General features: G+C 58.3%; 3 protein-coding genes across 11 annotated transcripts; 1 reads left to right on the forward strand and 2 right to left on the reverse strand.

Annotated features, from left to right (window-relative positions):
• Positions 1–2,029: 2,029 nt before the first annotated feature.
• Positions 2,030–5,854, reverse strand: LOC134758552 (collagen alpha-1(I) chain-like). Its single transcript, XM_063706621.1, has 2 exons — positions 4,513–5,854; positions 2,030–3,163 (listed from the first exon to the last, which is right to left on the reverse strand). Exon 1 carries the CDS (start codon positions 5,781–5,783, stop codon positions 4,821–4,823), a length of 963 nt encoding a protein of 320 aa, XP_063562691.1. The 5' UTR covers positions 5,784–5,854; the 3' UTR covers positions 2,030–3,163; positions 4,513–4,820.
• A 105-nt stretch (positions 5,855–5,959) lies between these two features.
• Positions 5,960–13,769, forward strand: PEX10 (peroxisomal biogenesis factor 10). Of its 3 annotated transcripts, none has more exons than XM_004024506.5 (6): positions 5,960–6,203; positions 8,137–8,217; positions 9,730–10,136; positions 11,695–11,870; positions 11,971–12,106; positions 12,756–13,769. In XM_004024506.5, the coding sequence occupies exons 1-6, from the start codon at positions 6,092–6,094 to the stop codon at positions 12,822–12,824; spliced, it is 981 nt and encodes a 326-aa protein (XP_004024555.2). In that variant the 5' UTR covers positions 5,960–6,091; the 3' UTR covers positions 12,825–13,769. The 3 variants fall into 3 exon arrangements, with proteins under 3 accessions (XP_004024555.2, XP_018865705.2, XP_063559434.1); XM_019010160.4 differs by having other exon boundaries at positions 6,017–6,203; positions 11,638–11,870; XM_063703364.1 differs by lacking the exons at positions 5,960–6,203; positions 8,137–8,217 and adding an exon at positions 8,242–8,919 and having other exon boundaries at positions 11,638–11,870.
• On the reverse strand, positions 13,154–27,076 carry RER1 (retention in endoplasmic reticulum sorting receptor 1). Of its 7 annotated transcripts, none has more exons than XM_055382851.2 (9): positions 26,869–27,028; positions 25,443–25,528; positions 24,071–24,152; positions 22,928–23,015; positions 21,579–21,683; positions 19,288–19,387; positions 17,878–17,956; positions 16,243–16,378; positions 13,154–15,549 (listed from the first exon to the last, which is right to left on the reverse strand). In XM_055382851.2, exons 4-9 carry the CDS (start codon positions 23,006–23,008, stop codon positions 15,460–15,462), a joined length of 591 nt encoding a protein of 196 aa, XP_055238826.1. In that variant the 5' UTR covers positions 23,009–23,015; positions 24,071–24,152; positions 25,443–25,528; positions 26,869–27,028; the 3' UTR covers positions 13,154–15,459. The 7 variants fall into 7 exon arrangements, with proteins under 7 accessions (XP_055238826.1, XP_055238819.1, XP_030862562.1 ...); XM_055382844.2 differs by having other exon boundaries at positions 25,443–25,590; positions 26,869–27,027; XM_031006702.3 differs by lacking the exon at positions 24,071–24,152 and having other exon boundaries at positions 25,443–25,590; positions 26,869–27,055.
• Positions 27,077–27,078: the final 2 nt, after the last annotated feature.

Here is a 27,078-nt window from a genome sequence, read left to right on the forward strand (position 1 = left end):
AAGGAGGCGGGTCAGAGGAGAACAGGAGGGGATGACCCACACCATTCAGCCGTCCAAGGGAGGCAGTGGGTGGGGCCCAATGCCAGCCATGGCCCCGGGGCCCCTCCTTCTAGCACGTGGTGGAGGAGAACGACCAGAGCCCCGCCCCCTCCACTGAGACCCCCCGAGCTCGCTGCAGGAGCCCCCATGCCTGACCCTGGCATCCAGACCCGGGAGCCAGCTTTGATAACTAAAACATCCCCACTCCTGTCTCTCTCGGTCTAACTGAAGGCGCCCAGAGGAATGCTGGATGCTGTTACTGCCGGCAGCTGCTCATCGGTGTGAATCAGTTCAGTGCAGTTTCCAAAAAACAAAATTCAGAAACCAACTAGCTATGGGGCTGAAGGCAGAGCAATGTGGGCTCTGCCCGGAATTCTGGGGGGCACCTGCCGTGGTGGGTGTCTGCCTCGCACCGGTCACACGTCTTCACTGCGCTGACTCCATAGCTCCTGCAAGTTCCTGCGTGTTCGCGTTTGGGGGCAGGACACAGGGATGCCCTGGGCTCAGCCTCTTCTCACCAGAGTCTAAATGCCTGCAAAGCCCTGAGCTGGGGGTCCGGGGAAGGCCCCGGAGGGCACCCCACACATGTGCCATCCTGAGTCCTCTCACAACCCGGGAGGCAGGGGCCTCTATTCCCCCACTTGACAGGTGAGGAAGCTGAGGCCAGGGAAGACCAGGAGCTGCTCAAGGTCACACCTCAGTGCAGAGGCTGCAGCCCCTGCCCGTCCCCTCCTCCCAGGGCTGCCCGGCTCCTGGCCCTGACTCTGCCTTAGGGGAGGCTGTGTGGGGAAGGTGGCGTGGCAGTGCCTCAGGAGGTGGCTCCCAGGTGCCCTCCAGCCAGCACACAGCCCCTTACCGGTTGGCCACACTCAGCACAGCCCAGGCTATGCAGTGCTCGCAGGACAGGGCCGGACTCTCCACAGCCCCATCCAGATGCCCACATCCAGAGTGGACGCCATTCCAGCTCGGGCCTCCCTCGTGGGTCCTCTCCGGCCTTGCCTAGTACCCACAGGTCCTGGGCTCACTCTCCTGGGCACCCCACCCTGTGTGATTCCAGACTCACCAGGCCCCCTCCCTCCGGCCTCACAGAGGAGGCTGGGAAGCTGGGCAGGGCCCACCCTTAGCGCCCCCCAACCCAACAATCCCAGCCTCCACTTGTCAGAAAAGGCCATGCCTCTCACATGGACAGAGCCCTCCTTCACTCTTACCAGTGCAAAGTCTCTTCCTCCAGGAAGTCCTCCCAGATCTCCTTTATGGGGGACCCTGGGTTTCCAGCCCTCAGTTATCAGCCAGTTCAGCCCAGATGACAGCTGCACACCAGGACCCCTCATTTCCTATCAGCGAGGTCATGGTGCCCAGCACCCCTCCCCAAGCCCAGCGACAGGTAGAGACTGGGACACAGGTGTGGGCAAACTGACCTGGGATTCACCTTGTGCCTGCCTTGGACCAGGCATGGCCTCTCTGGCCATCAGTTTCTCAACTCTGCCACAGGCCCATGCCCCTCTCTCCACATACCCCTCCCCATTTCTCTTTCCTGTCCTAGCTCCCTCAAGGTCCTAAGAGCAGCCCAGAGCCCCAGAGCCCGAGGGCCCCCCCAGGCTGGCTCTCCTGTCGGACCCACAGTGTTCTGCCAGGAATTCATTCCTGCTGGTCCCCGGCCAGCACAGGGACACAGGCAGAGCCCCGGACCACCTGCCCGAGCCCCAAAATCACCCAACATCACTTCCCAGGCCAGCCCATGCCCACACCAACCCTCTGCACTCTGCACCCCTGTCCTAACCTCACCTGCTAAACCCTGGCCCAGGCACTGTTTCCCACGGAGGCTCCAGGAGGCCTTCATCCACCAGCACTTCCTGCCTCTGGCTGCCGGGCCCCACCCTCCCCATCTTGGCTCTGGGGCCTCTGCCTGACTGTGCCCACCCAGGGCTCACTTCCCCTCCCTGGGCCCAGTGCCGCCCACTGCCCACCCTCCCCAGCTCACACTCTGCAGGTACCTCCAGGTCCTGGGTCTGCCACAGACGGGTGGAGTGTGGCTTCCAGGGCCTCCAGCCAGGCAGACGAACCCGTTCTCCTGGTTTGTGGCTGGCGCTGCGAGGGGCTTCCCGAGGGCCGCACCCTACAGTCCTGTCCCTGTACTCGGGGCCAGCTTGTGGGTGGCCCTTCCTCAATCCCCAAACCCATGTATAGCTAAAGAGAAGGGAGGGGACACGGCCACACCCCTGAAGCCAGAACTGCCACGCTGGGCAGGAGCCACTCCCCTCAAGCAGCACCAGCGCCCACTCCTGCTCTGTGCTCCGGGCACCTGCCCACCCAGGGACCCCAACCTGCTGTGTCCAGCTCCTGGGCCCACCCTGCCCTCCTCGGGGTCCTGAGCGACTGCTGGGTGCCAGGCAGCAATCCAGGCACAGCAGTTCCCTGTTCTGGTGGTGCTCACACCCCACCAGAGGGGGCACAGAGGGCAGCACCTGCTGGTGCGTCAGATCACCTGCGGGGCTGTCCACCGCACTGGGTGTTGGTGGGAGGTTGGGGATACGAACCGTGGGGCTGCACCCCGAGCTCCCTCTCCTCCCCGGCCTCTGAGCTCCCCAGAGCACCGGAACTGGGTTTAGCGGAGCAGCGCAGGCCCTCCAGAGGAAGGATGTCGGACAACACACCTGCCGCTGCTGGGCGGAAGTGGGTGAGTGTGATGGGCGAGGCTGAGAGCCCTGCTCCGGCGCAGGCTTGGTCTGGGAGCTTGTTGGAAATGCAGAACTGGATCTCAGCCCAGGCCCATCCACCCAGACCTGCACTGTGACCAGACACCAGACGATGTGTGCACTGGGCAGGAGCAAAGCAGGCTCTTAATAAATACCAGCTGATTATTGCCCAGTCCCATTCCATAGACCAGAAGACAGAAGCCCAGGGGAGTTCAGACGGAATGGGTGTGAGAGCCCCCTGTAAATGGCAGGGCCGGCGGAGGGCACAGCAGGCTGCGGTCAGAGGCCAGCCAGGAAGCACTGCTGTGCAGCGTCCCCAGCAGCCTGGATTTGAAGCCGGGCGGCACATAGGCTGAGTGGCAAGAGATGGTGAGGTATATCGGGGCTTATTGATTCAAGAACAGGCTCCTCCAGAAGGATGTAAGGCGCTGCCAACAAGAATAACGCTCGGTTTAAAGGCTGTGGTGATCCCCTGCTGGGGCCAGGCACATGGCTGTCAAGAGACCCAAGACTGGGGCTGGGCCCTGTTGGCCACTTCTGCCCAATGCCTGTGGTTGCTCTCCCTAAAATCCACAGCCTTGGCCAGGCACGGTGGCTCACACCTGTAATCCCAGCACTTTGGGAGGCTGAGGCGGGCGGATCACAAGGTCAGGAGGTCAAGACCATCCCGGCTAACACAGTGAAACCCCGTCTCTACTAAAAATACAAAAAATTAGCCAGGCGTGGTGGCGGGCGCCTGTAGTCCCAGCTACTCAGGAGGCTGAGGCAACAGAATGGTGCGAACCCCAGAGGCAGAGCTTGCGGTGAGCCGAGATCCCGCCACTGCACTCCAGCCTGGGCGACAGAGCGAGACTCTGTCTCAAAAAAAAAAAAAAAAAAATCCACAGTCTCCACCTTCCTGACCTCGATCCCCAAAGAAGAGAGGGACAGAGTTTGTCAAAAGTCCCAAGGGCTCAAGAGAAGGCTGCCACAGGGAGGCAAGGGTGCCAAGTGGAAAACGCCCCCTCCCCTGGCAGGACCCCCCATGTCCCACCCCAGAACCCTGGAACCAACCAGAGCTCCCAGGTTGCCCGGTCAGCCAGGAAGGACATGGAGACCTGACTCCCGCCCCACCTCCCTGAGACCCCCTCCAGGCGCTTCCTTCCCTCCGCTGTTTCGAGCAGATGGGTCTCTCCACTTCGCCAGTGGTTCTGATCTAGATTCAATTCCCTTTGGGGCAAAACTCACCGCCTAATCCCCTATAACTCTACCGGGGAGCCCGGTGGAGAGCAGACGGGCTGACGCTGCCACCTGCCGGCCATCCCAGGATAGGACCGCCATATTCAAGTCGCCCTCAGGAAGGACCCTCGGGGCACCAGAGGCCTTCGAAGCCCCAGTGAGTGAGGCAACTGAGGGTCGCGGGTGCCATTACACGGCCCAGCCAAGGCCTAGAGCCAAGGTTTGAACCGTGGGGGACCCTCAAGCCCCACCTGCCCAGGAACAGCAGACACTGGGACACTTTGTTTCGGGTCCTGCCCAGGCCCCTCCCACTGTGAGGCTGGGATTTGTCGCCCAGGGTGCAGATGAGAAGAGTGGGGAAAGCAGTCCTGAGGCAGGACAGCGGTGGGGGATGCCTCCTAGAGCAGGCCCTCCCGTCAGGGGCCCATCCTAGAACCCAGTGTGAATCCAAAGAAGGAGCCGAAGCCTCCTCCTCTGAATCAGACGTGGAGCCATGAACCCAGGGGCCAGAGCGGCATCTCAAACTGTTATCTAAGCATTGACCACAACACATGATCACCTCAGCGGCTCCACGTGGGCGATGCCGGGTTGCCTGGTCCACGGATGAGGGGTTCGGCCCAAAGTGCTCAACCCAATCAGAAGGCAGCCTCTGTGTCCAGGAGACACGGGTGCACCCGCGGGGTCAGAACTCCAAAGGGGCGCGGGGGCGCTGGGAGGTTTGGTAGCCAGACGGCCTGCGGGGCGGGGCCACCCAGGCCATGCCCCTTCCCTGTAAAAGGGGCCATTCCTGCAGGGTGGGGCTCTGGCTTTGTGACTGGGCTGTGCCAGTCTGGGGATGATCCCACAGCTGAGCTCCTGTAGATGGAACTAGAGGTGAGGCAAGGAACTGGAGGCCCTCCCCACTGAGGTCAGCGAGGCGCAGACGCCCCCTTGTCGTGCCCTGCCTTCCTCCTGCAATCCTGCAGGACTCTCCAGGGCCAAGTGCTGCCCTTGGGGCCAAAAAACAGGGCCTTCTCCTTCACCTGCCCTGCAGCCATTCAGGGATGTGCCAGGCATCTCCTGCCCTCCCTGGCCAGGCGGCCCCAGAGGCACAGGCCGCAGACACCGCAGGCGACCTGCGTGGGCCTCCAGTTCCCGCCCCAGCCCTTCCCGCCCCCAGCTCAGGGCAGGTCCAGCTGTGGCCAGCGGCTGGGGAAAGTTCTGTCCCCTCCAGGTGTGCGGCCTTGGCAAGTGCTTCAGGCCTCCCTCCGCTCTTCTCCTGGGAGCAGAGGGGTCGGAGCGCCTGCGATGTGGTTCCCCAGAGCACCCGCGGGGCTCAGGCCAGGCAGGGTGGAGGGTGGAGGGTGGAGGGTGGAGGGCCACCTTCCGCCCGTCCTGGAACCACGCGGCGGCCTCCCGGCTGCCCCCCACCCGCCAGGCCCTGCCTCCCGTGGGCACCAGGGGGGCGTCCACACCAAGCCGGCCGTGTGCTTTTCGCGCAGGATTACTGGGGAAGGCGGCTGCTCGGGGCCTGGAAGGTCCCGGGTCTCGCCTCGTGCCCCTCTGGCCCCCAAACCGACCGGCTCCCCGGAACTGGCCAACCCGCGCTGAGAGCCCGCGCAGCTCAGAGGGCGCGAGGGCGGGACCGCCGCGGCCGGCGCTGGGAGCTCGGCTTCCCGGAGACCCAAGCGAAAGCCTCCGTCTCCCCAGCCGTAAATGGGCCCGCAGCGTCTCCACTCCGCAGCGCTGTCCCCAGTGGGAAGGCCGCCCGTGGAAGTGCAGGGAGCGGAGCAGGGGCCCCTGGCAGCGTGGGACCCCGGGGGCGCCGCAGCCACGCGGCCGCGAGCCCATCCCGCTGCCTCGCCCGCGCCCCTCGCGCGTGCCCCGCCCCCACCTCGGCTCGCGGGCCCCGCCCCGCCCCGCCCTGCGCCTCCGACTACCTTCCCGCTGCCCCGCCCCGCGCTGCGCTGGTTCGGACTCCAGCCCCGCTTCCGCCCGGGCCCTGGCCCCGCCTCCAGCCCCAGTCCGGCCCCGCCCCAGCACCTTGACGCAGAAGGTCTGAGCCGCACGCAGAGCCACGTCGTGCCGTCATCAGTTCTCGCCCGTCTGGGCGTGAGCGTGGCCGGCGTGGCTTCTCGGGACCACCCGAACCCGCGGCCATGGCCCCGGCCGCCGCCAGCCCCCCGGAGGTGATCCGCGCGGCGCAGAAGGACGAGTACTACCGCGGTGGGCTGCGGAGCGCGGCGGGCGGCGCCCTGCACAGCCTGGCGGGTGAGGGCCGGGCGCGGCCGGACGTCCTCGCGAGCGGCCCAGGGGGTGTTGCCCCTCATGGAGGCGGGGTGTCTGCCGTGTGTGGTCAAGGTCGCCTGGGCCCGTCCCACAACCTGGGACCCGGCAGTCTTCTTCGCCTGCCCTGCGGCCATTCAGGGATGTGCGGGGCACCTCCTGCCCTCCCTGGCCAGGTGGCCCCAGAGGCATAGGCCGCAGACACCGCGGGGGACCTGCGTGGGCCTCCAGTTCCCGCCCAAGCCCTTCCCGTCCCCAGCTCAGGGCAGGTCCAGCTGACGCCAGCGGCTGGGGAAGACTCTGCCCCCTCCAGGTGTGAGGCCTTGGCAAGTGCTTCAAGCCTCCCTCCGATCCTCCCCTGTGAGCAGAGGGGTCAGAGCGCCCGCGGCGCGAACGCCTCATACCTCGGTCCCGTTCACACTGACCCCGGCCTTTCCTAGGCCTGAGCAGCAGCCCAGGCCCCTCGCCCTGCTGACCCCAGTGTAGGCTCAGCCAGGCCCTGCCTGCCTCACCAGGCCGTGAGCTGAGTATAGAAGCCAGTGTACTCAGTGAAGCAGCACCTGTCATCCCAGCAGTTTGGGAGGCGGAGGCGGGAGGATCACTTGAGCCCAGGAGTTTGAGACCAGCCTGGGCAACATGGCAAGACCCGGTCTCTACAGAAAATCTGAAAATTAGCCGGACGTGGTGCCGGCATCTGTAATCCCAGCTCTTCAGGAGGCTGAGGCAAGAGAATCGCCTGAGCCCGAGGGATGAGGCTGCAGTGAGCCATGATTGTGCCGCTGCACTCCAGCCTGGGCGACGGGGCCAGACCCCATCACCGATTAAAAAACGAAAAAAAAAAGATGCCGGGTGTGGTGGCTCACGCCTGTAATCCCAGCACTTTGGGAGGCCGAGGCGGGTGGATCACTTGAGGTCAGGAGTTCGAGACCAGTCTACGCAACATGGTGAAACCCCGTCTCTACTAAAAATACAAAAATCAGCAGGGCGTGGTGGCGCGTGCGTGTAATCCCAGCTACTTGGGAGGCTGAGACAGAATCACTTGAACCCGGGAGGCGGAGGTTGCAGTAAGCCGAGATCGCGCCACTGCATTCCAGTCTGGGCAACAGAGTGAGACTCCATCTCAAAAAGAAAAAAAATAAAAGGCAAAGCCATCAAGTCTTTGAGGGGTGGGGCAGGCAGTCGTTAAAGGCATGAACTCCCGGCAGAACGTTTCAGGGAGCAGTGGCACTAGAGTCCAGTGGTGGGGGTGTCGTGGCTGCAGGAACAGTGCCATGGGACAGGAAGAGCATGGGTAAATATCAGAAGACAGCCAGGCTCTGTGCCGGGAGGCCCATGGGTGTCAGGTGGGCAGCCATTGGTGGATTCTGAACAGGAGAGTGACATGATGAGAATTTTTTGTGTGTGTACTTACTTGTTTTACAATACACTTGGCACTTACCCCTGTGCCAGACACTGTTCCCGGTGTTTTACAGATATTGAATCTTCAAACATCCCTCCAAGTAGGACTTATTACTCTTCTGATAGATGAGCAAATTGAGATTCCAGAAAGACCTCACAGCCAGCAAGTTGGAGAGCTGCTTTTTGATGCTAGACAGTTGGCCTCTGGCCTGTAATCTTAATACCCCAGACCATCTTTCCACGTGGCCCTCATAGGCCCTAGAACAGTTGCTCAGGGGAATCCCGGAGCAAGAGATGAGCACAGGTGGGAGATTCTTCACAGACTGTCTGCAGCTCACGCTAAGGCAAGTCAAGGTGGTGCCTCCAGAGACAGAAGCAGAGAGGGAGGCCAGGGAGTGAGTGTTGGCTTCATGGAAGGGGTGGGACTGGATCTGGGCCTAGACAACTGGGGGAGGACTGTGGTCCCTCATCCTCAGGGGATGCCCACCAGCTCCCCCGGACTAATACTGTTTCTCCTCAGGTGCGAGGAAGTGGCTGGAGTGGAGGAAGGAGGTTGAGCTGCTCTCAGATGTGGCCTACTTTGGCCTCACCACACTTGCAGGTAGAAGCTCCCACGGGACCTCAGGACTGAGGGCAGCCACACACACCAAGTCTGGGGACGGTGGCCAGGGGGCTGCCAGGCAGTGTGAGAAGCTCCTGGAGCTGGCCCGGGTGAGGTTGCTTCAGGGAAGTGCAGGAGGTACTGCTCCGAGGGAGGCGAGGCATCTGCTCCCAGCAGGGAGCCGACTTTTCCAGCCTTTGTGTGTCCCTGGGGATCTTTGTTTAAGACTTTACCCCGGGTGCCATTGAGACCCATTTCTCAGTGGCCAGCCCTGGTGGCACCAGTGAGTCACAGTGCTGAGCCATGTCATAGGGTGCAGTGCCCGTGTGACAGTGCCCTGGTGGAGCAGTGGTGGGTCCGTGGCCCAGGCTGGTCACCACCCTGTAGAGGCAGTTGTTGACAGAGGCTCTCAGGCTCCCAACCCCAGCTCCGCATGTAGCAAGGACCACCCAGTACCAGCCTGGTTCCCTACGAGGGGCTCGCCCCGGGTATCCTGCCGCCGTGGAGAGTGTGCTCGGTGGGCGGGAGACAGATGTGGCTGCGTCACAGAGCATCTTGGGAAGTGAGGGGCTCTCAGAGATAAAGACCACGTCTTGGGGAAGAGCATTTTCCAGACCGGCAGAGCAAGCAGCCGGGAAAGGCCCTGAGAAGAACACATCCTTGGCGGTTTGGGAGAATGACCCCGGGGGGCTCCTGAGTTTTGTAAGCCCATAGCTTTCCCTGTGCGAGGCTTGGGGCATTGCAGGGACGTGGGCAAGAGAGAGGCCGACCACTAGCTAAGACCAGACCTCAGGGGACAAAGTTGGGCTCAGGGAGACTACAGAGGCTGTGACAGTCCCCCACAGGATGGTGGTGGTACAGAGCAGGGGCGGCAGCGAGGGGGTGGAACACACAGGGAAGGTGCATGCAGGGTGCCCCTTGGGCTTGACCTCAGGAACCGGAGGCCTGGCGTTGCCATCCACAGAGATGGGAACGGGGAGCAAGCTTTTCTGGGTGGGGGCGCTGAAAGCTGTCTTGGCAGGGGTGGAATTGGGGTGCTCATCTGAGGATACATGGCGATGTCAGGTAGGTGGCGGACCTGCATGGCTGGCACTCACGAGTAAGGTCCAGGCTGGGCATAAATCGGGTGGTGCCAGCTGTGTGGTTGGTGGAGAGCCATGGGACTGGATCCGAGTGCTTGGGCTGGGGGAGGTGGCGGGGACAGCTAGGGAGAAAGGGGAAAGAGCAGAGACTCTTGGGGAGAAGCCAGGAGAGGGAGGGACACTGGCCAGCCAAGGCCCTGGGAGCCAAGGGCAGCCATTGGCCGGGCCTGTCATGTGCTGCCTGAGGTCACAGTGGGCTTAGCGACAGAAGGTCATGTTGGCCTCAGCCAGCATGGGGTGGCAGTGGGCTCAAGGGCAACAAGATGGGGCTGTTGACAGGAGCCAGCAGAGGGTCGGCTCGCAGGGGCGCCCGGAGCCTGTCCCCGCGGCAGCAGTCTCAGGGTCCACATACCCATCCTCTTCCTCGCAGGCTACCAGACCCTGGGGGAGGAGTACGTCAGCATCATCCAGGTGGACCCATCGCGGACACATGTGCCCTCCTCGTTGCGCCGTGGCGTGCTGGTGACGCTGCATGCCGTCCTGCCCTACCTGCTGGACAAGGCCCTGCTCCCCCTGGAGCAGGAGCTGCAGGCTGACCCCGACAGTGGGCGACCCTCACAGGGGAGCCTGGTGCCAGGTGGGCGTGGCTGCTCAGGGGCGCGGCGCTGGATGCGTCACCACACGGCCACCCTGACTGAGCAGCAGAGGAGGGCGCTGCTGCGGTCGGTCTTCGTCCTCAGACAGGGCCTCGCCTGCCTCCAGCGGCTACATGTTGCCTGGTTTTACATCCACGGTGTCTTCTACCACCTGGCCAAGAGGCTCACGGGGATCACGTACGTAAGTAGCAGGCGCTGAGGGCACAGCCGCTTAGGCCGCCCTTGTCACCCCCACTGGACTTGGGTGCATGCACAGAGCTGGCCCTCCAGGCCTCTCAGCCAACAGGGTTCTACATCCAGCATCTGTGTCAAGGCAGGAACCCAAATCCTCTGCTTGGAAAAAAAGCAGATTTTGTTTAATTACACTTGGCTGAAAGATCCAAGGAAGTCCAGACCCTAAGTGTAGAATGAACTCTTGCTGCAGCCCCTCATGGACACCAGGCCCTGCGCTTAGCTCTTTACTGACCGGGGGGCCCCGGGTCACGCCTCACCACAGATCCCTGAACCTGGGCCCGTGACTGCCTATGTCACTGCTGTGGGGAACAAACAGCTTCTCCCAGACACTGTGGGAGCATGGACTGCAGCCCCGGCCCCAGCCCCTCACCCCTCGCCCCTGCCTGGCCCAGCAGTCTGCCCCATCAGACGGCCGTTCCCACCTTCTCCCCTCCGCAGCCGTCGGCACCTCTGCCTATCCTGACCCCCAGCTGATGCCCCTGCTTCCAGATTCAGCAACGAAGCCTCCCCCGTGGTCCCACCACCATGTCCACCTGCCACAGCGTTAGTCCCTGGCCCACCAGAGCCACTACTGCATGAGCTCCTTCCAGAACAGCCCTCTGAGGAACCCCCTTCCTTTTGTCCCTAGAGCTGCACTGGGCCCCTCAGCCCCTACTTGCCAGGCGACCCCATCTCCACACACACCCTAAACAGGCCACCGTGACCTCGTCGCAGAGCCAGTGGTCAGGTCTTCGTCCTCAGCGTACCCAGCCTCACTCACGCGTATTTGATGTGGTTTCTTGCCCCGTCCATGTTGGTGAGGGATTTGATGAGCTGCTGTGACAGGGGCATGGAAGTGGGGCTCAAACCAGATGGGAGGCTCCCTCTCTCCTAGGACAGCCAGGAAGTGGCTGGACACCCAGGGCCCATGCTGGCGGTGTGACCTGCCACCTCTGTATGTGGTTCCCGGCCCTGGGCCGAGGCTGTCTGGCTGTCTCCATTTCCCAGCCAGTGGAAAGTGACACGGGAAGCCGAGGGCAGCCAGCTGTCCTTCAGTGGCACGGTCAGAAGCTACCTGCGTCACCAGCAGCAGGAGGGTGGGAGCAGTGTCCCTGGGGCCATGTGCCTTGTTACACTGGGGCTTCAGTCCCTGTAGCAGGGTAGCTGGTGGGCAGCGTCTGCAGCCCCACATTTCCGCTCCCCGCCTCCTTTTCTGAGAGGTGGTCCCTGGACATCCCCACATCCTCACCTGCTCTGCCAGCCTCATAGCTAAGACTCTTTCTGCACTGGTGATGCCAAGGCTGGTCTGGAGCTCAGGCCTCTCCATCATGCTAGGCTACGAAACAGGCACCTCAGACTCCCTGAACCTGCCCCCTGGCTTGATCGTTTCTGCCGGGCACTCCCCATGCCAGTGAGAGGCCTGGTTCTAACGCGCTCTGTGCCAACTGAACGTGTGACCCTCCCAGCAGGCGCTGAGGCCAGATCCCCTCAGGGTCCTGATGAGTGTGGCGCCATCTGCCTTACAGCTCCGTGTCCGCAGCCTGCCCGGAGAGGACCTGAGGGCCCGTGTTAGCTACAGGCTGCTGGGGGTCGTCTCACTGCTGCACCTGGTGCTGTCCATGGGGCTGCAGCTGTACGGTTTCAGGCAGCGGCAGCGAGCCAGGAAGGAGTGGAGGCTGCACCGCGGCCTGTCTCACCGCAGGTGCGTGCGGGGGCCACACATGGGGGCTGGGGGTGTCCTGGGCACTTCACAAGGACCTGTAAGCTGCACCCACCTTGACGCTCTGCCCCACCTTCCCCAGGGCCTCCTTGGAGGAGAGAGCCGTTTCCAGAAACCCCCTGTGCACCCTGTGCCTGGAGGAGCGCAGGCACCCAACAGCCACGCCGTGCGGCCACCTGTTCTGCTGGGAGTGCATCACCGCGTGGTGCAGCAGCAAGGTGAGGTGGGAGCCTTCTGGGGTCCTGGGGTGCTCAGCGGCTGTGCCGGCAAGATGCACCTGGCTGCAGCAGAAGTGGGGAGTCTGGCTCTGAGCACCCTCCAGTTTTGAGGGTACAGAGGTGGGCATCTTTTTAAAGGCTCCCAGGTAGGTCAGATGTGGGTTCGTTGCGGGGGTTAAAGTTCCAAATTCATGTGTATTGAGGCTTTGCCGAATGCAGGTTGGGGTAGTGGCCAGCCCTGAAAGGCCCCACGCCTGTGACACGCACCCCAGCACACCCTTCCTCCCGGGGTCCTCACCACACCTGAAAACCCTAGCACACTGACTCACACCCACCGAAGATGCCGGCAGGGTGAGAGCAGCACGCTTTCCCAGGAGCTGGGCTTCCTGGGCTGTGTCAGCTGCGGGAGCAGGAGGGAACCTCCCGGCCGAGCCCCACACCCCGAGCCCCAAGCCCCCAGCCCCGCCCCAGCCCCCACTGGGACTCGGCCTTCTGAAAAAAGGCTGGCTTTCTTGGTCATTAGTTGAAGGAAATAGAACATTTATGTTGTGTGTCATGTGCAGAGAATGTGGACAGGAAAAGAAATGCCGATGGGGATGGGCATGGCCCGGTGGCCCCAGCTGCTGTGACCCCCTTCTTCTCTCCGCAGGCGGAGTGTCCCCTCTGCCGGGAGAAGTTCCCTCCCCAGAAGCTCATCTACCTTCGGCACTACCGCTGAGCCGGCGCCCGGGTGGGCCTGGACACAGATGACCTCTACGGGAGTCCGAACGCCAAGATTTAGTCTCAGGATTAACCTTGCTTGCACAGAAGTTAGAACACTCTCCGTTTTTTGTCATGTAAGATACTAACCTAGCCACCCTGGGAGAGAACAGAAAGCTGTCCCTGGCTGCGCCTTCTCAGCCCTGGGAGGGGCGCCTGAACCCAGAATATTTCCCTAACCCCAACCTGGTAGGACTCAGCCACTTCTTCAGGAGTTTCACTTATTTGGACGGGATTTTAGGTTTCCCTCCCTTCCCCAAACCATACAGTTGAGAAGTAATTCAGAAGTAGGCCAGAAGACACTTTATTCGTTTATATTGTGAGAAAACGGCCCATCAGGCTTGTGTTAAGGCAATGGACTGAATGAGTGCGTGCTGGGTGGGGTGGGGCACGGAGGCTGGCCGGTGGCTTCAGCCAGTGCGGTGAGAACAGCAGCCCCACGGCCCCATGGGAGGCGGCGCTGCTCTCCCCGAGGGCGGCTGGGCAGAGCACATCCCCGAGGACTTGATGACCACACGGGGCAGAGAGAAACCAACCAAGGCCAGCACCTCCGTCGGAAGCATTTGGCACACACACCTTCAATACACGTCAAGGCCGCTTCCAGTTTTAGAAAACAGAAATCTGCATCTCAGCCTGAGACGCACAGAGAGGTCTCTTCCTGACCCAGACGCACTCACGAGCCAGGTCCTGGGGGTGTGGGGGCTGCCAGGGGCGCCCGAGCCCTCTCCTGGGGGCCTGCTGGGCAGGCGACCTGCTGACCCATGGTCACTGCTGTGTTCAGCCCCTCAGCTCCGCCCCAGCCTATTTCCCGCCTCCATTTGATGTTTCCAGGTTTTCAAAACTGCATTTAACCTGCGCCAGAGAGTTCGCCGTAGGCATCTTTAATAAACTAACTCCACCAAAATGTGGGTACGTTAATAACATAAGATGGAACTTGAGATTCCCTGAAGCGGTGTTAAAATGCCTCGAGGGTGTGTGCCACATTTCCCTGCTGACGTAAAACACCTGGCCAGCAGGACCGGCTTCCAGCAAAGACCCGCGCAAACCACGTCTTGCTGTTTGACTTAGGAATGAGGATGACCCTGTATTCCTGGGTTAGTCAAAGTCAGCTTGCCAGAGACGGGGGAGGGCGGGGGGGCTGTGACCCTCTAGACTGGGAGGACCACCAGGAGAGGCACTGGGGGCTGCGGCCGGGTGGGCAGATGCCGCCGTGGCTCCATCCATCAGCACCCAGTCCTTTGCTTCACTGTGCTCTGGCCAAGCGCATGCGACTTCCTGTCACACCTTAGGCCTGAGCGCGTATGAAGAAAGCAGTATGAAAAATGACACACACTCCTGCCTGCAGTCTGAGAATCCCAAGTGTGTCAACATGGTACCAGAAGGACCACCTGGGAGCAGCACCGGCTATCTTGGGTCAGGGACACACAAGCTTGAACGTGGCCTCTTAAGAGAGGAGCTCGATGTCAGATATGCAAACACTGGCACAAGAAAATCCAGACACTAAGCATTCACCGTGTCAATCCTGAGACAGGAAACACCGCCCAGAGTGAGGAGCCTGCGCAGCCCAGGGCCCGGGAGGAGAGGCCTTCACTCGCATGTCAGTGTCTCGTCTGGGCCCACAGCTGTGGTGGTCTGCTGTGCAATACGGGTTCACCTTTTGAAAAGGCCAAACAAAAGCTGGGCTTTCCTGTGTCCAGCGACTGCCATGTTTTAGATAAAGACTTTAGTAAAGGTGGAGGTAAAATCACTCGCTAAAACGTCGAGAGTATTTTTCTCGAATTAAAAACGCTGACATGCAAGTGGGTTCCGCCTCTCCCGCAGTGGGGGGGCCGAGTGCTGAACCCACAAAGCCAGTCTGCTCCCTGCCAGCTTCGCTGCCCCTCATGGAGGGTTGCATGAGGACAGATTTAAATTAAAAACAAAACACTCTTTACGTATCAAACAAATGTGTCAAAATAATCTCAAACAATTAAAATATAATATATATTTATAATTCCGGGCCCTCAAAAGCAATCATGGTAGTTAAGAACAAAGTTTTGAGTCATTAGGACAGAGGCCAACTTTAAACATCTCCAGTGAGATGGAATTAGGAAACTGGCATTAGAACCCCACACAGTTACTTGACAATCACCTTTAAAACGTTAAGTTCTTTCGGACACGCAGGAATCAGGCTAGATCATCCCTCGGGCTCTGTGGAGTGGCTGGCACCACCTGCGGCTGCTGGGGAAGGCGGCTGGCGGGGAGCGGCCCGTTCCTCCCTCGCAGGCCTTGCTCCTGCCTGCCCACCTGGCACCGGGGGGACCGGCCACTCGCCCTTGCTCCCATGGGCTCCACCCGCCTGGCTTCCCGCCTGCAGCTGACTAGAATTCCATCCGTGAGAAACACTTGAACGTCACTGAAAAAGAAATCCATGCGATTTGGTTTAAGCGCCAGTTTCTTCTAGAACCTGATATTTCAGTTACAAATCATTGAAGCTCCTTTTTAAAAAGAAAATTTGACTCCCTCGTAATCAACTACTTTATGTGAAGAAAAAAGGCATTGTTAACAATGGCTCAAAACTTCTTGCAACACGTGAGGCAGCCTCAGTCCCGCTTCTAGCTGGCGAAGGCCTTGCCGGCATCCTCCTTGCCTCTGTACCTCCTCTTCCCATGTGTGAACGGGATGTACCGGTACTTAATCATGTGCTGGGGAGAGAAACACAGACTCAGTTACTGCACAACCGCTCTCCAGTCAGTCACACTGTCCCCAAATCTGAGCGGCCACAGGTCCCCCATCTTTTCTATACATCAGACAAGTGGAATTGGGGCCCCAGTGGCTTCCTGTGCCCCCAACAACACAGCAAGACCTTCCACAGCCCACGAGGCCTAGGTTTGAAACCCCATCAATCCCAGTGCTTCGTGAGCCTCCCGTGGAGGAAGGGCGAGGCGGATGTGAGGTGGCCCAGGGCCCTCTCTGCAGCCAACACCCCGGGCACAGAGTGAGGCCCGTGGCACGAAGGCCACACCGTCAAGGGCACAGTCCGCAGTCTCGGCTAACTTCCCCCTAACGCCCTCCTCCTCGGGCAGGCTGGCGCAGGGCGCTGGGCACCCTAAGAGGAGCCACCGGGACACTGCACTCGCCGGGGCTCTCCCACCCGGCTTCCACAAAGTTTCCACCAAGAGCCCGCCCGCTCCCACAGCTGCGCTCCCCGTTTAGTTAGCTGGCTGTGCTGGGGAACGGAGCAGTGTCCTCGTCACACACAAGACAGTGCCACTTAGCTCCACATTCACACCAGGCAGACTCTGCCACCACCCACCACAGCCCAGCACAGCTCCCCCAGTGCTGCGGGTAACAGAACAGCGATTGCGGCCGGCGTGGCGGCAGCGCCTCTGCTTTACCTTGATTTGCCTCTTCATCGTGATACAGAAGAGCATGATGAAGTACATCACCAGAATCGGCCAGAACACCGGGACGTTGAAAGCGTCGAAGAAAGTACAGACCATAGCCACAAGGATGCCCTTGGTAGCTGCATGCCTTCAAGTGGGGAGAGAAGGTTAGCGCCGCATCTGCAGCCAGCACCGGGCACCTGCCGGCCGCCTCCAGCCTTGCAGCTGCACCGACCGTCCCCGCAAACAGAAGCATCCCTGTGGAAAGGAGGGGTCTACCCTGGGCACAGCAGCAGCAGGACCCTTTGCATGTAGCTCACAGACATGTACTGCCCTAACCACAGAAACATCCTTCTCTTACTCCCTTGAAAGACACAATTCTTCTTAAAACTACACAAAATATAAAGCATCAGTACTGAGGCTGGGGGCCCCATGCCTGCTGGCTGGGCTTGCGATCTGGAGAGAAACCCAGGCTGTGTCTTGTGGACCATCCAGGGCCTTCACCTTGTCACTGTGGTATGGCCACCAGTGCTCCCTCCCATCCCAGCACATGGCCAACAGATGCCACTGCCCTGGAGGCTCAGCTCTCCCTTCCTAGTCCAAGCTTCTGGTGGCTTCCAGGACCCCTGATCCTTCTGCACCACACTCCATCTGCGGCTGCAAAGTCAAGGCGTGGAGCCCCACGAGCTCAGCAGGCTCCTTCAGTTCACTGATCCAACAGACTTGGGTTCCTCCTGTGCTCCCAGAGTGGGGTATGAGGGACAGGACAAACGGATGCACACGCTCCCGTCCCTCTGATGGCTGCGCCACCCACCTCTGCCTACCGGTGCAGACACGGACACCTCGGCTCAAACCCCTCTCAAAAATGACTCCAGGAGAAGGCTAGTCCCCCTCTGCCAGCCAAAAGGAGCCACAAGGCTGGGGATGGGAGAGAGGAAGGAGGGAGGAGGAGGGAGGAAGGAGGGAGGGAGGAAGGAGGGAGGAGTAGGGAGGAAGGAGGGAGGGAGGAGGAGGGAGGGAGGAGGAGGGAGGGAGGGGGAGGAGGGAGGAGGAGGGAGGGGGAGGAGGGAGGAGGAGGGAGGAGGAGGGAGAGGGAGGGAGGAGGAGGGAGGAGGAGGGAGGATGGAGGGAGGATGGAGGGAGGGAGGGAGGAGGAGGGAGGAGGGAACGAGGGAGGAGGGAGAGAGGGAGGAGGGGGGAGGAGGGAGGAGGGAGGGAGGAAGGAGGAGGAGGGAGAGGGAGGAGGGAGGGAGGAGGCAGGAAGGAGGGAGGAGGAGGCAGGAAGGAGGGAGGAGGCGGCAGGAAGGAGGGAGGAGGAGGCAGGAAAGAGGGAGGAGGAGGGAGGAGGAGGGAGGAAGGAGGGAGGAAGGAGGAAGGACGGAGGGCCTGCCCTCCCCAGGCCACGACCACAGGAGCTGGTGCGCACTCCATCCCAGACTCAGCCTCCAGGGCACTGGTGCTGACTTGAAACCAAGAGAATGCGGCAAGGTAGTGAGTGGCCTTCTACAGAGACCCCTGCGATTCCCCGTGCCCAGCCCAGCACAGCAGTCATCTTTCAGGTGACTTGAACAAAAACCAGTGTAGTCTCAGTCTCAGCCACCCTTGAGCACAATTCTCCTTCTCAAATACCATGAAGAATTAGCTCACCAAAATTTAAACTCTGGAAGCCTTCGAATGAAGGGGCGGAATTCCTCGTTCTGTTTGGTGGGTAGCGAAGGACCGTCATCTGTAAGGCAGAGCAACCATCAGGGAGGGCACCTCTTTTCATTCCCATCACAGTTCTACCTTTTCCCCTCAAGGCTTTGGACTAGCAGGCCTCACAAATCTAAACCGAGATTCATGTCGTTTAACCAGAGAAAACAGGGGTCTGTGGTCAACTGACACATCCAATTCACTGCTTTCAGAAGGTGCTATCAGAATGTTTTTTAGACTTCCACACGTTTTCAATGCACGAAGAATTCAACCCCATATAAACATCCAGGAACACGTCAGCTGCACCACGTAAAGGCACAGAAGAAAACAAAGGTAAATTAACATAAAAAGCAAGCAGCAGAGAACAGGGCGGAGCCAAAGATGTGCTGACCGTGGAACCCGGGCGCCAGGCCTGTCCCACCAGCAGCTGTGCCAAGCCCACTCTCACCCCGCCTCCCCCACTGGGATGAGTGCCGCTCCCCATTTACAGATGGGAAAACTGAGGCCTACAGGAAAGGGGCTCTTTGTTATTTTCTAGTCTCCTCCAAACAGCAACAGAGAGGGGCTATGTTCCCAGCAATCTTTTCATCACATATCCTACACAGAAGACTCACAGGCTTCTGGCCACACAGTGAGAGCATACCCTACTCCCTGACAGCAGGTTCCCCCAGAACGAGGAGGGTCCTGGCAGGGAGCTGCGTGTGGGTTTTCCCTCAATGGCCACTACGTCCTGGAATGCAGTTGTTTGTTCCTCGCCTGCGGCTGCCAGTCAGGCGTGAACTCAGGGCCCCTACCTGGCCCAGGCAGGCCCAGGAGCTGCGTGAGTCTTCCAATAGTGGAGCATGAAGCGCCAGGAACACTTCAGCTCACAGCTCCTCAGAAACCAGAGAAGGCTGCCCAAAGCCTGACTCGACCCGATGCTGGCATTAGGGTCCCGGCGGTCTCTGTGCACCACAGTGAGCTGCCTGTGGAACCCTCTGGCTACGGGAAAAGGTAACCTCGTCATGGCTGCCTCCGCTGATTCTGAGAGGGACCACTGACTGGGGTGGGACGGGTGCCGGAGTCGGACTGTCCACCTCAGACCCCTACTGTCTGTGGTGCCATGTGACCTCAAACACGTTACCTAACCCTGTATGCCTCAGTTTCCTCACCTGCAAAGTGGGAAAACAGAATGAACACCCACTTCGTGGCTGTCAGGAGGGTTTGAAGAGTCATTCTACAAACGTATCCTGATCACCCAACGTTACAAGTACATTTCAACCCCAAGAGAAGAGTCTCGGGTGTTTCCAGAGAACACTGGGCAATCCCATCAGAAAGGAAAGGCCCAACCTGCCCACACAGCCCAGTGCACAGCCGCTACCCTACCTGAGTCTTCCATTAAGGAAGGATCCACTTTGGGAGAAAGAAAAGCTATGAAAAGATTTAGATGGTAGATCCCCAAGGCATAGGTCACAATGTACCAACCCTGAAAGAGAAGGAAAGAGAGTCAGTGGTGCACTCTGACCATCCATCAGCCTGAGCCAGTTCACATTTGCACTCCAGTTCACTCTCAACTTTGTTAACTGATCTAACTTTGTTTTAACACACAAAACTTACTCATAGCAAGGACAAGGAAATACAGTGAAATCCCATGGTAACAATTTATCTCAAATTATACTCTGTGGGAACAGAAACAAAGCGGACAAGCAAGGGCCCAAATGAGCAAAGTTCTTCAAGGGTCCAGTTAGACACATGTGATCCCTGAAGCCACAGACGCCCCACAAGGAGCGCAGCAGAAAACGAGGCTTTTCTCAAGAAGCACATGCTCAAGCTACACCACAGGCTCGGGTGGCCCGGGCACCTGAGTGATGCTGGCCCAGAGCCCCACCCAGGAGCAGCTTCATCAGAAACAGAAGACAGACTCTCAACTGTGACTGGAGGCGTGCTGGCTGATGTTCCTCCAACAGACAATTCACATTGCCAAAAACACTCTGCCAGGAGGGTTAAACCTTTGCCCAGAAGAAATCCACAACTGGGAAATCCAGAAAAGTGCGCTTATGCCAAGCCTTCCTCAAGAGATGAAAAGTGGGGACAATTTTGGCAAGATGCCTGAGTGCAGCGCACTTATTTGCAACTAATTCATTTTTAAAATGATTAAGCATATCCCGTTAGAAGCCAGAACCGCATTCTCAATTTCAAAAGCCTTAAATTTCTCAGTCGGGTGTGGTGGCTCACGCCTGCAATCCCAGCACTTTGGGAGGCCAAGGTGGGTGGATCACCTGAGGTCAGGAGTTCAAGACCAGCCTGGCCAACATGGTGAAACCTCGTCTCTACTAAAAATACAAAAATTAGCCAGGCATGGTGGCACATGCCTGTGATCCCAGCTGCTCGGGAAGCTGAAGTAAGAGAATCACTTGAACCCGGGAGGTGGAGGTTGCAGTGAGCCAAGATCAGGCCACTGCACTCCAGCCTGGGCAACAGAGTGAGACCCCATCTCAAAACAATAAATAAAATATAAATGCTTTAACTTTCTCATACAAACAAGAAGTCTTTCTGCCTAAAAGCTTTTCCAGTCAGACGGCTGAACGCCGGATGTGAGGGCTAACTGATGTCTGTGTGTCCATCCTTGGCTGAACGCCGGATGTGAGGGCTAACTGAAGTCTGCGTGTCCATCCTCGGCTGAACGCCCGATGTGAGGGCTAACTGATGTCTGTGTGTCCATCCTCAGCTGCAGGGCCACACCTGAAGAGACGCCAAATGAGGCACGAGCTTGGTTCCGAACGCAGTAAAACTGACCTGTGGGTGCTGCACTCTTCCCACCCCCTGCTCCTGCCTGAAGTCCCTGATTCAAGATTTCTAGGTCATTCTTTCCATCAGAGAATGGACCCAGTTCCAATTTAAAAACAAAAATAAATAATTAAGGTGTGTGCTTTAAACAAGGAAGTATCTTCCACAGTCCCCAGAGGAGAAAATAGCCCAGACAAGGCTTTCAACATGCCCTGCTCTGCACATAAGATTAAGTAACCTCCTCTAAAGACCGACGAAGAATTCCCATCTTACAGGTTTGCTCCTAGAAACGCCGTGTTTACCAGCAAGTAAAGGAGCACCCAGGTGAAGTCTGAGATGACATCACCTGACCTAGGGGTGCCCGAAAACACACGAAGGAAACCCTCGAGACCCCCTTCGGTCACTGTCTCTCTTACTTGACTCGGCGTCTCAACCTGCACTGTGCTTTGGCCTCACACAAGGGAGAGCTCAGGAAAAGCTACATAAACCCTTTGGACGCAGAGTCATTCATGACACCCAAGGCATGGACTCTTCACCCGAGGAATGAGGCAGCCACAGAGCGCAACCTTGTCCTGAGCATCATGCAGCAGGGTCGGAGGGACACCAGCGGCTCCACTGTCCAGGCCTGGATGTGCCCAGGGCAGGGCCAGGCTGGGCTCAGGACGGCCTGGGTATACTGAGAAGCCTGGCGAGGGGACTCCGGGTGAATCATAAACAACCCTGTTCATTAAAGACAGTCACTGAGATCTTTCTGACATTTGGCGTTTAGCTGAAAATTGATTACTAGAGACCACTTCCTGCAAGACAGACTGGATCAACAACATCCCCACGAACACCACGCCCAGGTAACATGGACAGAGCCAAGTCTCGTCACTTCAGCCCACACCTACCTGCAGCAGGTAAACTCGAATCATGTAGACAAAGCTCAGGCCCAGTGTCACGACCCATCGCACAGCCGTGTAGGGTGTGGACTTGTCTAGCCAGGACTGATAAATCTAGAAAGACAAGAGTCCAAAAGCATGAAGCAGGTCCTGTAACTTCTGTACTGACCCTGCCACAAAATGTACCTTCTGCTAGGGTTGGCTTTCAATTTTTAAAACAGCTAAAAGAGTGAGTTAAAATAGCAAGAGATCATCTATGTATCAGCACAAAGAAGTGACTACAATTAATCCAAAGTTTATTTTCAATAATTCCTGAAGCAGGTTCATCTCTTAAGCAAGACTATTACAAAACAATCTCCTAGGAGACTGTGACATTGTGCTGGCCCCAAGGGATCACTATGGGGAAGACCCAGCCTCACCCCAAAGGGAGGACTGTGCATCTCAAAGTCCCCACCCTACAGCACAGCCCTTATCGTCACATCTCAAGTCAGCTCCCCCATCTGCAGCAGCCAGCGGCCAGCCTTGCCCCGCTCCCAGGCCCACTGGCCACAGCCTGAGCCCCAGCAGCCACATCCGCATGTGTGCGTCCAGGCGGCTGTGGACATGACCGAAGGAGCCCTTAGTTTTATGTATTTATTTTTACAAATACATATATGTATGGTTTTTTATTTTAATTTAGAAATTTAATTTTCAAATTGTGAGAAATTTCCAAATTCACAAAAGTAAAAAGATTATAGAAGCCTACATATGCCTGTCACCCAACTTCATTAATCGCCAATCGCTTTTCATATGTGATTTAATTAAGGTGATGAATTTTTATTTGAGCAGGATCCTCAGCACCTGGAACTGCCGGTGACCCAAGCTTTTCCTGACACTGAGGTTCGGACTCCAGCGTTCAAAGGCAGCTCTAGGCCCCTCACTCACCAAGCAATGCACACGCAGCCCACACAAGAGCCTCTCACCCTCAGGGACAGAACCGCCGAGCTGACACGGGGCAGGTGGGGCTACCAGCACCGGGGACGTGGGTGGCTGGGAGAGGGACAGCAAGAGCAGAACGGCAGCCACAGCCGCGTCTGTCCTGCCTGGGAGCTGAGACTGGGTTTTATGTTTTTAAAGGTTGGTAAAAGGAAAACAGAAACAGAAAACGCATATGTTTCACAGACCACGTGTGGCCCCAGAGCCCGATCTCTCCACAGCTGGCCCTTCACAGTGAAGAGAATGCTATCTTCAGGAAGTTTGAGCCTGAGGCGAAGTAACTTCTCCATCAGGAACACCAGCAAACAGATCCTTCCTGAAAATGCTGGGAGTCCAGTTTCTTTTTCAAATATTTATACTCATCTACTAAAAAACCCACCAACCTGTCCAAGTCTTGTGAAAAATCTGTACACCACCGAAGGTTTCCCATGGACGGACTCTCCCACACTGTCCCCTTCAGACATTCTGTAACTGGGAGAAGAACACAAAATACTTTTCAATAAAAAGCATTCATGGGTGTGAAATCTTGGCCCTATTTTCACCAACACTGTCAAGTAGGTTTCTTCAACATTCAGTATTTTGTCCATACCATTTGTGTTTTTACCATGAATTGTTCGGGAAAAAGTAGCAGGTACACAGGCTTCCGTGGAGGGGAAGGGCAGCGTGAGACGCATGGGCCCAGGAGCACAGGCCGCGTTTTCATTCCCACTCTGGCACCTCAGTCACCTGCATGGGTGGCACTGTCCACCCCACTGGCCCCAGGAGCAGCCTTGCTGGCCATGGGGTCCACTGGCTGGTCCATGGCACGTGGCACTGCACGTCCTCCCTCCAAGGACCGCATCCTCTGTGGATCCCTCAGGGTTCCCCTGCCCAGGCACCCTGTCTGCTCCACGCCCTGTCCTGGGTCTCTGGTCTGGCAGGAGCAGGAGGGATCCTGTCCTCTCAGGGCCAGGTCCTCCACCCCATGAACAGGAAAATGTTATCTACAACTCTCAGGTAGTCCATCCATCTGCGTCCCAGTTTCTTATCTGGCAAGCGGAGGTAACGTAACTGCTCCTATTTCAACACACTGCTGTGATGCCATGAGGAATTCACCTGAGAACCCAGGTGCCAGAGGTCACATTGTTTACCCACTTAATTCCCAGATGCTCAAGTGAAGGGCATCATGACCCCCATTTCACCAAGTCTCAAACAGTGGAAGCCACGTGTCCAAGGTCCTGGCACAGCCCTGCTTCTGGGCAGGCCAAGCCAAGCCTGACTGCCACCTGGCTCCTCAGCTGAGCACGCCACCACCCCACTCCTGAGATGAGACGGCGTCAGGACCTGCCGCTCTTCGGTAAAGCACAGCTGAGTACCCACGGCCTGCCGGTTGTCATTCCTACTTTAAAGATGAGGTGCCTCCTGGCCCCTGAGCTAGAGAAGATGCCAGGGGTGACGTTCACCTCCCCCACCACCCCCCATCTGCTCCCTCGGCAGGGCAGTGAGGAGAAACAGACTCTGGTCTCAAGTTTGGCTTAAAGTCCCACCTGTGCTAAGCGGCTGTGAGGCCTTCAGCAAACCCTCTGAGCACGCAGCCAGCCTCAGTTTCCTCATCTGTAAAATGAGGCTCTAAGAAATACCAGACACAAAAGCAAAGACATCATTCCTCAGCAACAGTTGGGGTCAGTCTTATTGTTCTCATTTACAGATAAGAAAACTGAAGCTCACAAAGACTAAAGAGTTGCCTTGGCCCATCAGCACGTTCGCAGTGGGCAGGAGCCGGAACCTGCACCTTCCTGAAACCAACGCTTTTCCAGTCCCATCCTCACTGTGAGCACTGGGGAAATTTTCCCTTCAGGTGGAAGGCAACAGGTGGCCAGACGCAATCCCGCCCTCAAGTGCCTTGGCTCTCCCATCACAACTGATGCGCTGAAGTGATCCAGGCAGCTCCCTCCACGTCACCAAGTCTGTGCAGAATGTGGCTCCATGACACCGTTCCTGGATCCTCTGTGCAGAGTGCCAGGCTGCTCAAGGAGACCGAGGGGCCCTTTGGTCTCACGGAGCCGCGTAAACCAGACACAGAGGAGGAGCACCTTTACTCTCCACTGAAAGAACTCCATATTTAAATAGAGGCTACACTAAAATGCGTCACCTGGAATGGCCACCCTATTTAGGCCAAAGCCAGGCCATCTGAAAGCCACCCGTCACATTGTTCGTCCTATAGCTCCTTGTAAGTTTCCCCGTTTTACTCAGACTGTTTCCCATTAAAGCACTTTTACTGGACTGGAGGTGATGAGAGTAATGTCAGGGAGAAAATATCCGGCTCTCCCGCCAAAGGGTGTTCTCTAGGCAAAGCTCAGAACTTCTCACTCTCCAACTGAACATGTAGAAAACCTACTCAAAATGCCATCAGCCAACTCTGCTTGTCTGACACACACAACACGTATACCAAACACACACGTATACCAAACACAGCTTGCACCCTGACTGAACGCATTGCCAGGAATAGCCTGAGGCAGGGCGGCAGGAGCAAGAACGTGAACTTTGGACTCCAACGGCCTGTTTTCAGATCCTGGCTCTACCACTCTCTGCCAGTGTGACTAGGACAGGCTATTCCAGGATGCCTCAGGTTCCAGTCTGTGAAATGGGACGACAGCACCTCTCATGCCTTCTCCATGAGGCTCTCGTGAGGAATCAGTGGGCAGCCCGTGGAGCACCCTTGGAGCCGGGCAAGGCAGTGCCAGCCCTGTTCCTGGATCAGGGCCAGCCCTCACAGCAGCTGACCCCCTGCAGTCCTCTTCTCCACTCAGTTTGAAGGCCACCTCCTCTTCAGAGGCCTCCGTTACCGCCCACACTGACCCCCAGTCCCTTACATCACATCACCCTATTTTTATTTTGTGTACAACTGTTTCCTGATACCTTTCTGGTTTACTTCTCAATTTTCTCCTGCTAGAATGAAGCTCCTTGAGGGGTCCCTTGTCTGGTTCGGGGCTGGGCCCTGCCACCTGGAAGTCCATTACATAGTAGACAGCCCATCAATTACCTGTTGAAGGTGACTGCTTTATGCCTGGTCACAAACAAAACAGAAAGGGAGATAAAACCAGTCCAAGAAGAGACCATGAGGACGTGCCAGAAAGTGTAAGACTCTCTATGTGCCTTGTTCCAGGCCCGTCACATTCATCCACATCTGTGGTCCATCACTATGCACGTGGAAAGGATGAAGTCCTCTGCCTGGCGTCCAGGAGCACTGAAGTCTGGGACGAAGTCCTCTGCCTGGCGTCCGGGAGCACTGACAGTCTGGCTCCCACCTTTCTCTTCACGTCCCCATCCCCAATTCCTCTGGGACTAAGAAAGCCCCCGGCTGCCGTGCACCAAGCTTCACGCCTCTGGTGTTGTTCAGTCCTCTGAAATGCCCTTCCAGACCCCGTCTCTTCCTTCTTCCCAAGGCCACATTCTAGCCTGGGCTCCCCCCTCCTCTGGGCCTGACCATCTTATATCTCCACCTGGCTCTGACACACTGTAACCGCCGTCGCCGTCACCTCAGGCATACGGCAGAAGCCATGTGAGAGTCTGAATTACTGAGAACCCTTTATCCACTTACGGGGATAACTGCATCTTCCTGGGAAATGTCAACTCAACTAAAAATAAAGTGCTTCCAGGACTAGCGGTCAGTCTCTACTCTTCATAAAGGGAAAAGGGCGAAAGCCCACTGAAGGTACTTAGGCTGAAAGCAGCCCTCTGTGCTGTAAGACACCTGGCAGAGAAACGAACGATACCTTTATCAGTGGGGCCACAGACCAGTACTAAGTCAGCCTGGAGAATTTATGATTTTATTGCCTATTTAGAATACGATCAAAACCGATGTAACTAGTTTCCCTTCAGCCCGTCAGTAACGCCTTCACCCCAGAGCTTAACACTACATCCTACAGATAAGCGCTGACCTGGACGCAGGGTGGGGAGAGGGCACATTACTCTGGAATACAGCCCAACTCGCAGAGCTGTGGGGGCCGCGACTGCCCGCTTCCCCCAGATGCCAAGCAGGGGATGCGGACGAGATGCGGCCCGGGTGGCTCGAGGGCTGCAGCCCCCGCCCGGCCCCTCTCCCGCTCCCCCGACCCTCGCAGGCCCCAGGGCTCCGCCGCACCCCCCAGCACCCCATCCCGGGCGCGACCCGTACCCCTCAGGGCCGCGGGTCGGGAACACGGTCCCCGCGGCCACCCGGGCCCCGACGGCCCTCCCCGCCCGGCCCTCAGCGCGGCCCCGCCCGCCCGCGGCCTTGACAGCCCGGAAGGAGCGGAGGCGGCGCTGCCCGGCCGTTCCCGCGCCACGCAGCCCTTCCTGGCACCTCGCAGCTCCGCTACGGCCGAGCCGCGGTCTCCCTCACGGCCGCGGGAAGGAGAACGGCGGGGCACGGGCGGCCGCAGGCGCTGCGCTCCGGCTCCGGGAAGCTGCAGCGAGCACTTCCGCTCCGTCCTCCGCGGCGCCGCCTCCAGGGCCCCCAAGATGGCGCGAGGGCGGGGCCAAGGGCTCCAACCATTTCCGCTTCCGGCGCAGA

The sequence above is a fragment of the Gorilla gorilla genome, chromosome 1, assembly GCF_029281585.2.
Source record: "Gorilla gorilla gorilla isolate KB3781 chromosome 1, NHGRI_mGorGor1-v2.1_pri, whole genome shotgun sequence".
NCBI lineage: Eukaryota > Metazoa > Chordata > Mammalia > Primates > Hominidae > Gorilla > Gorilla gorilla.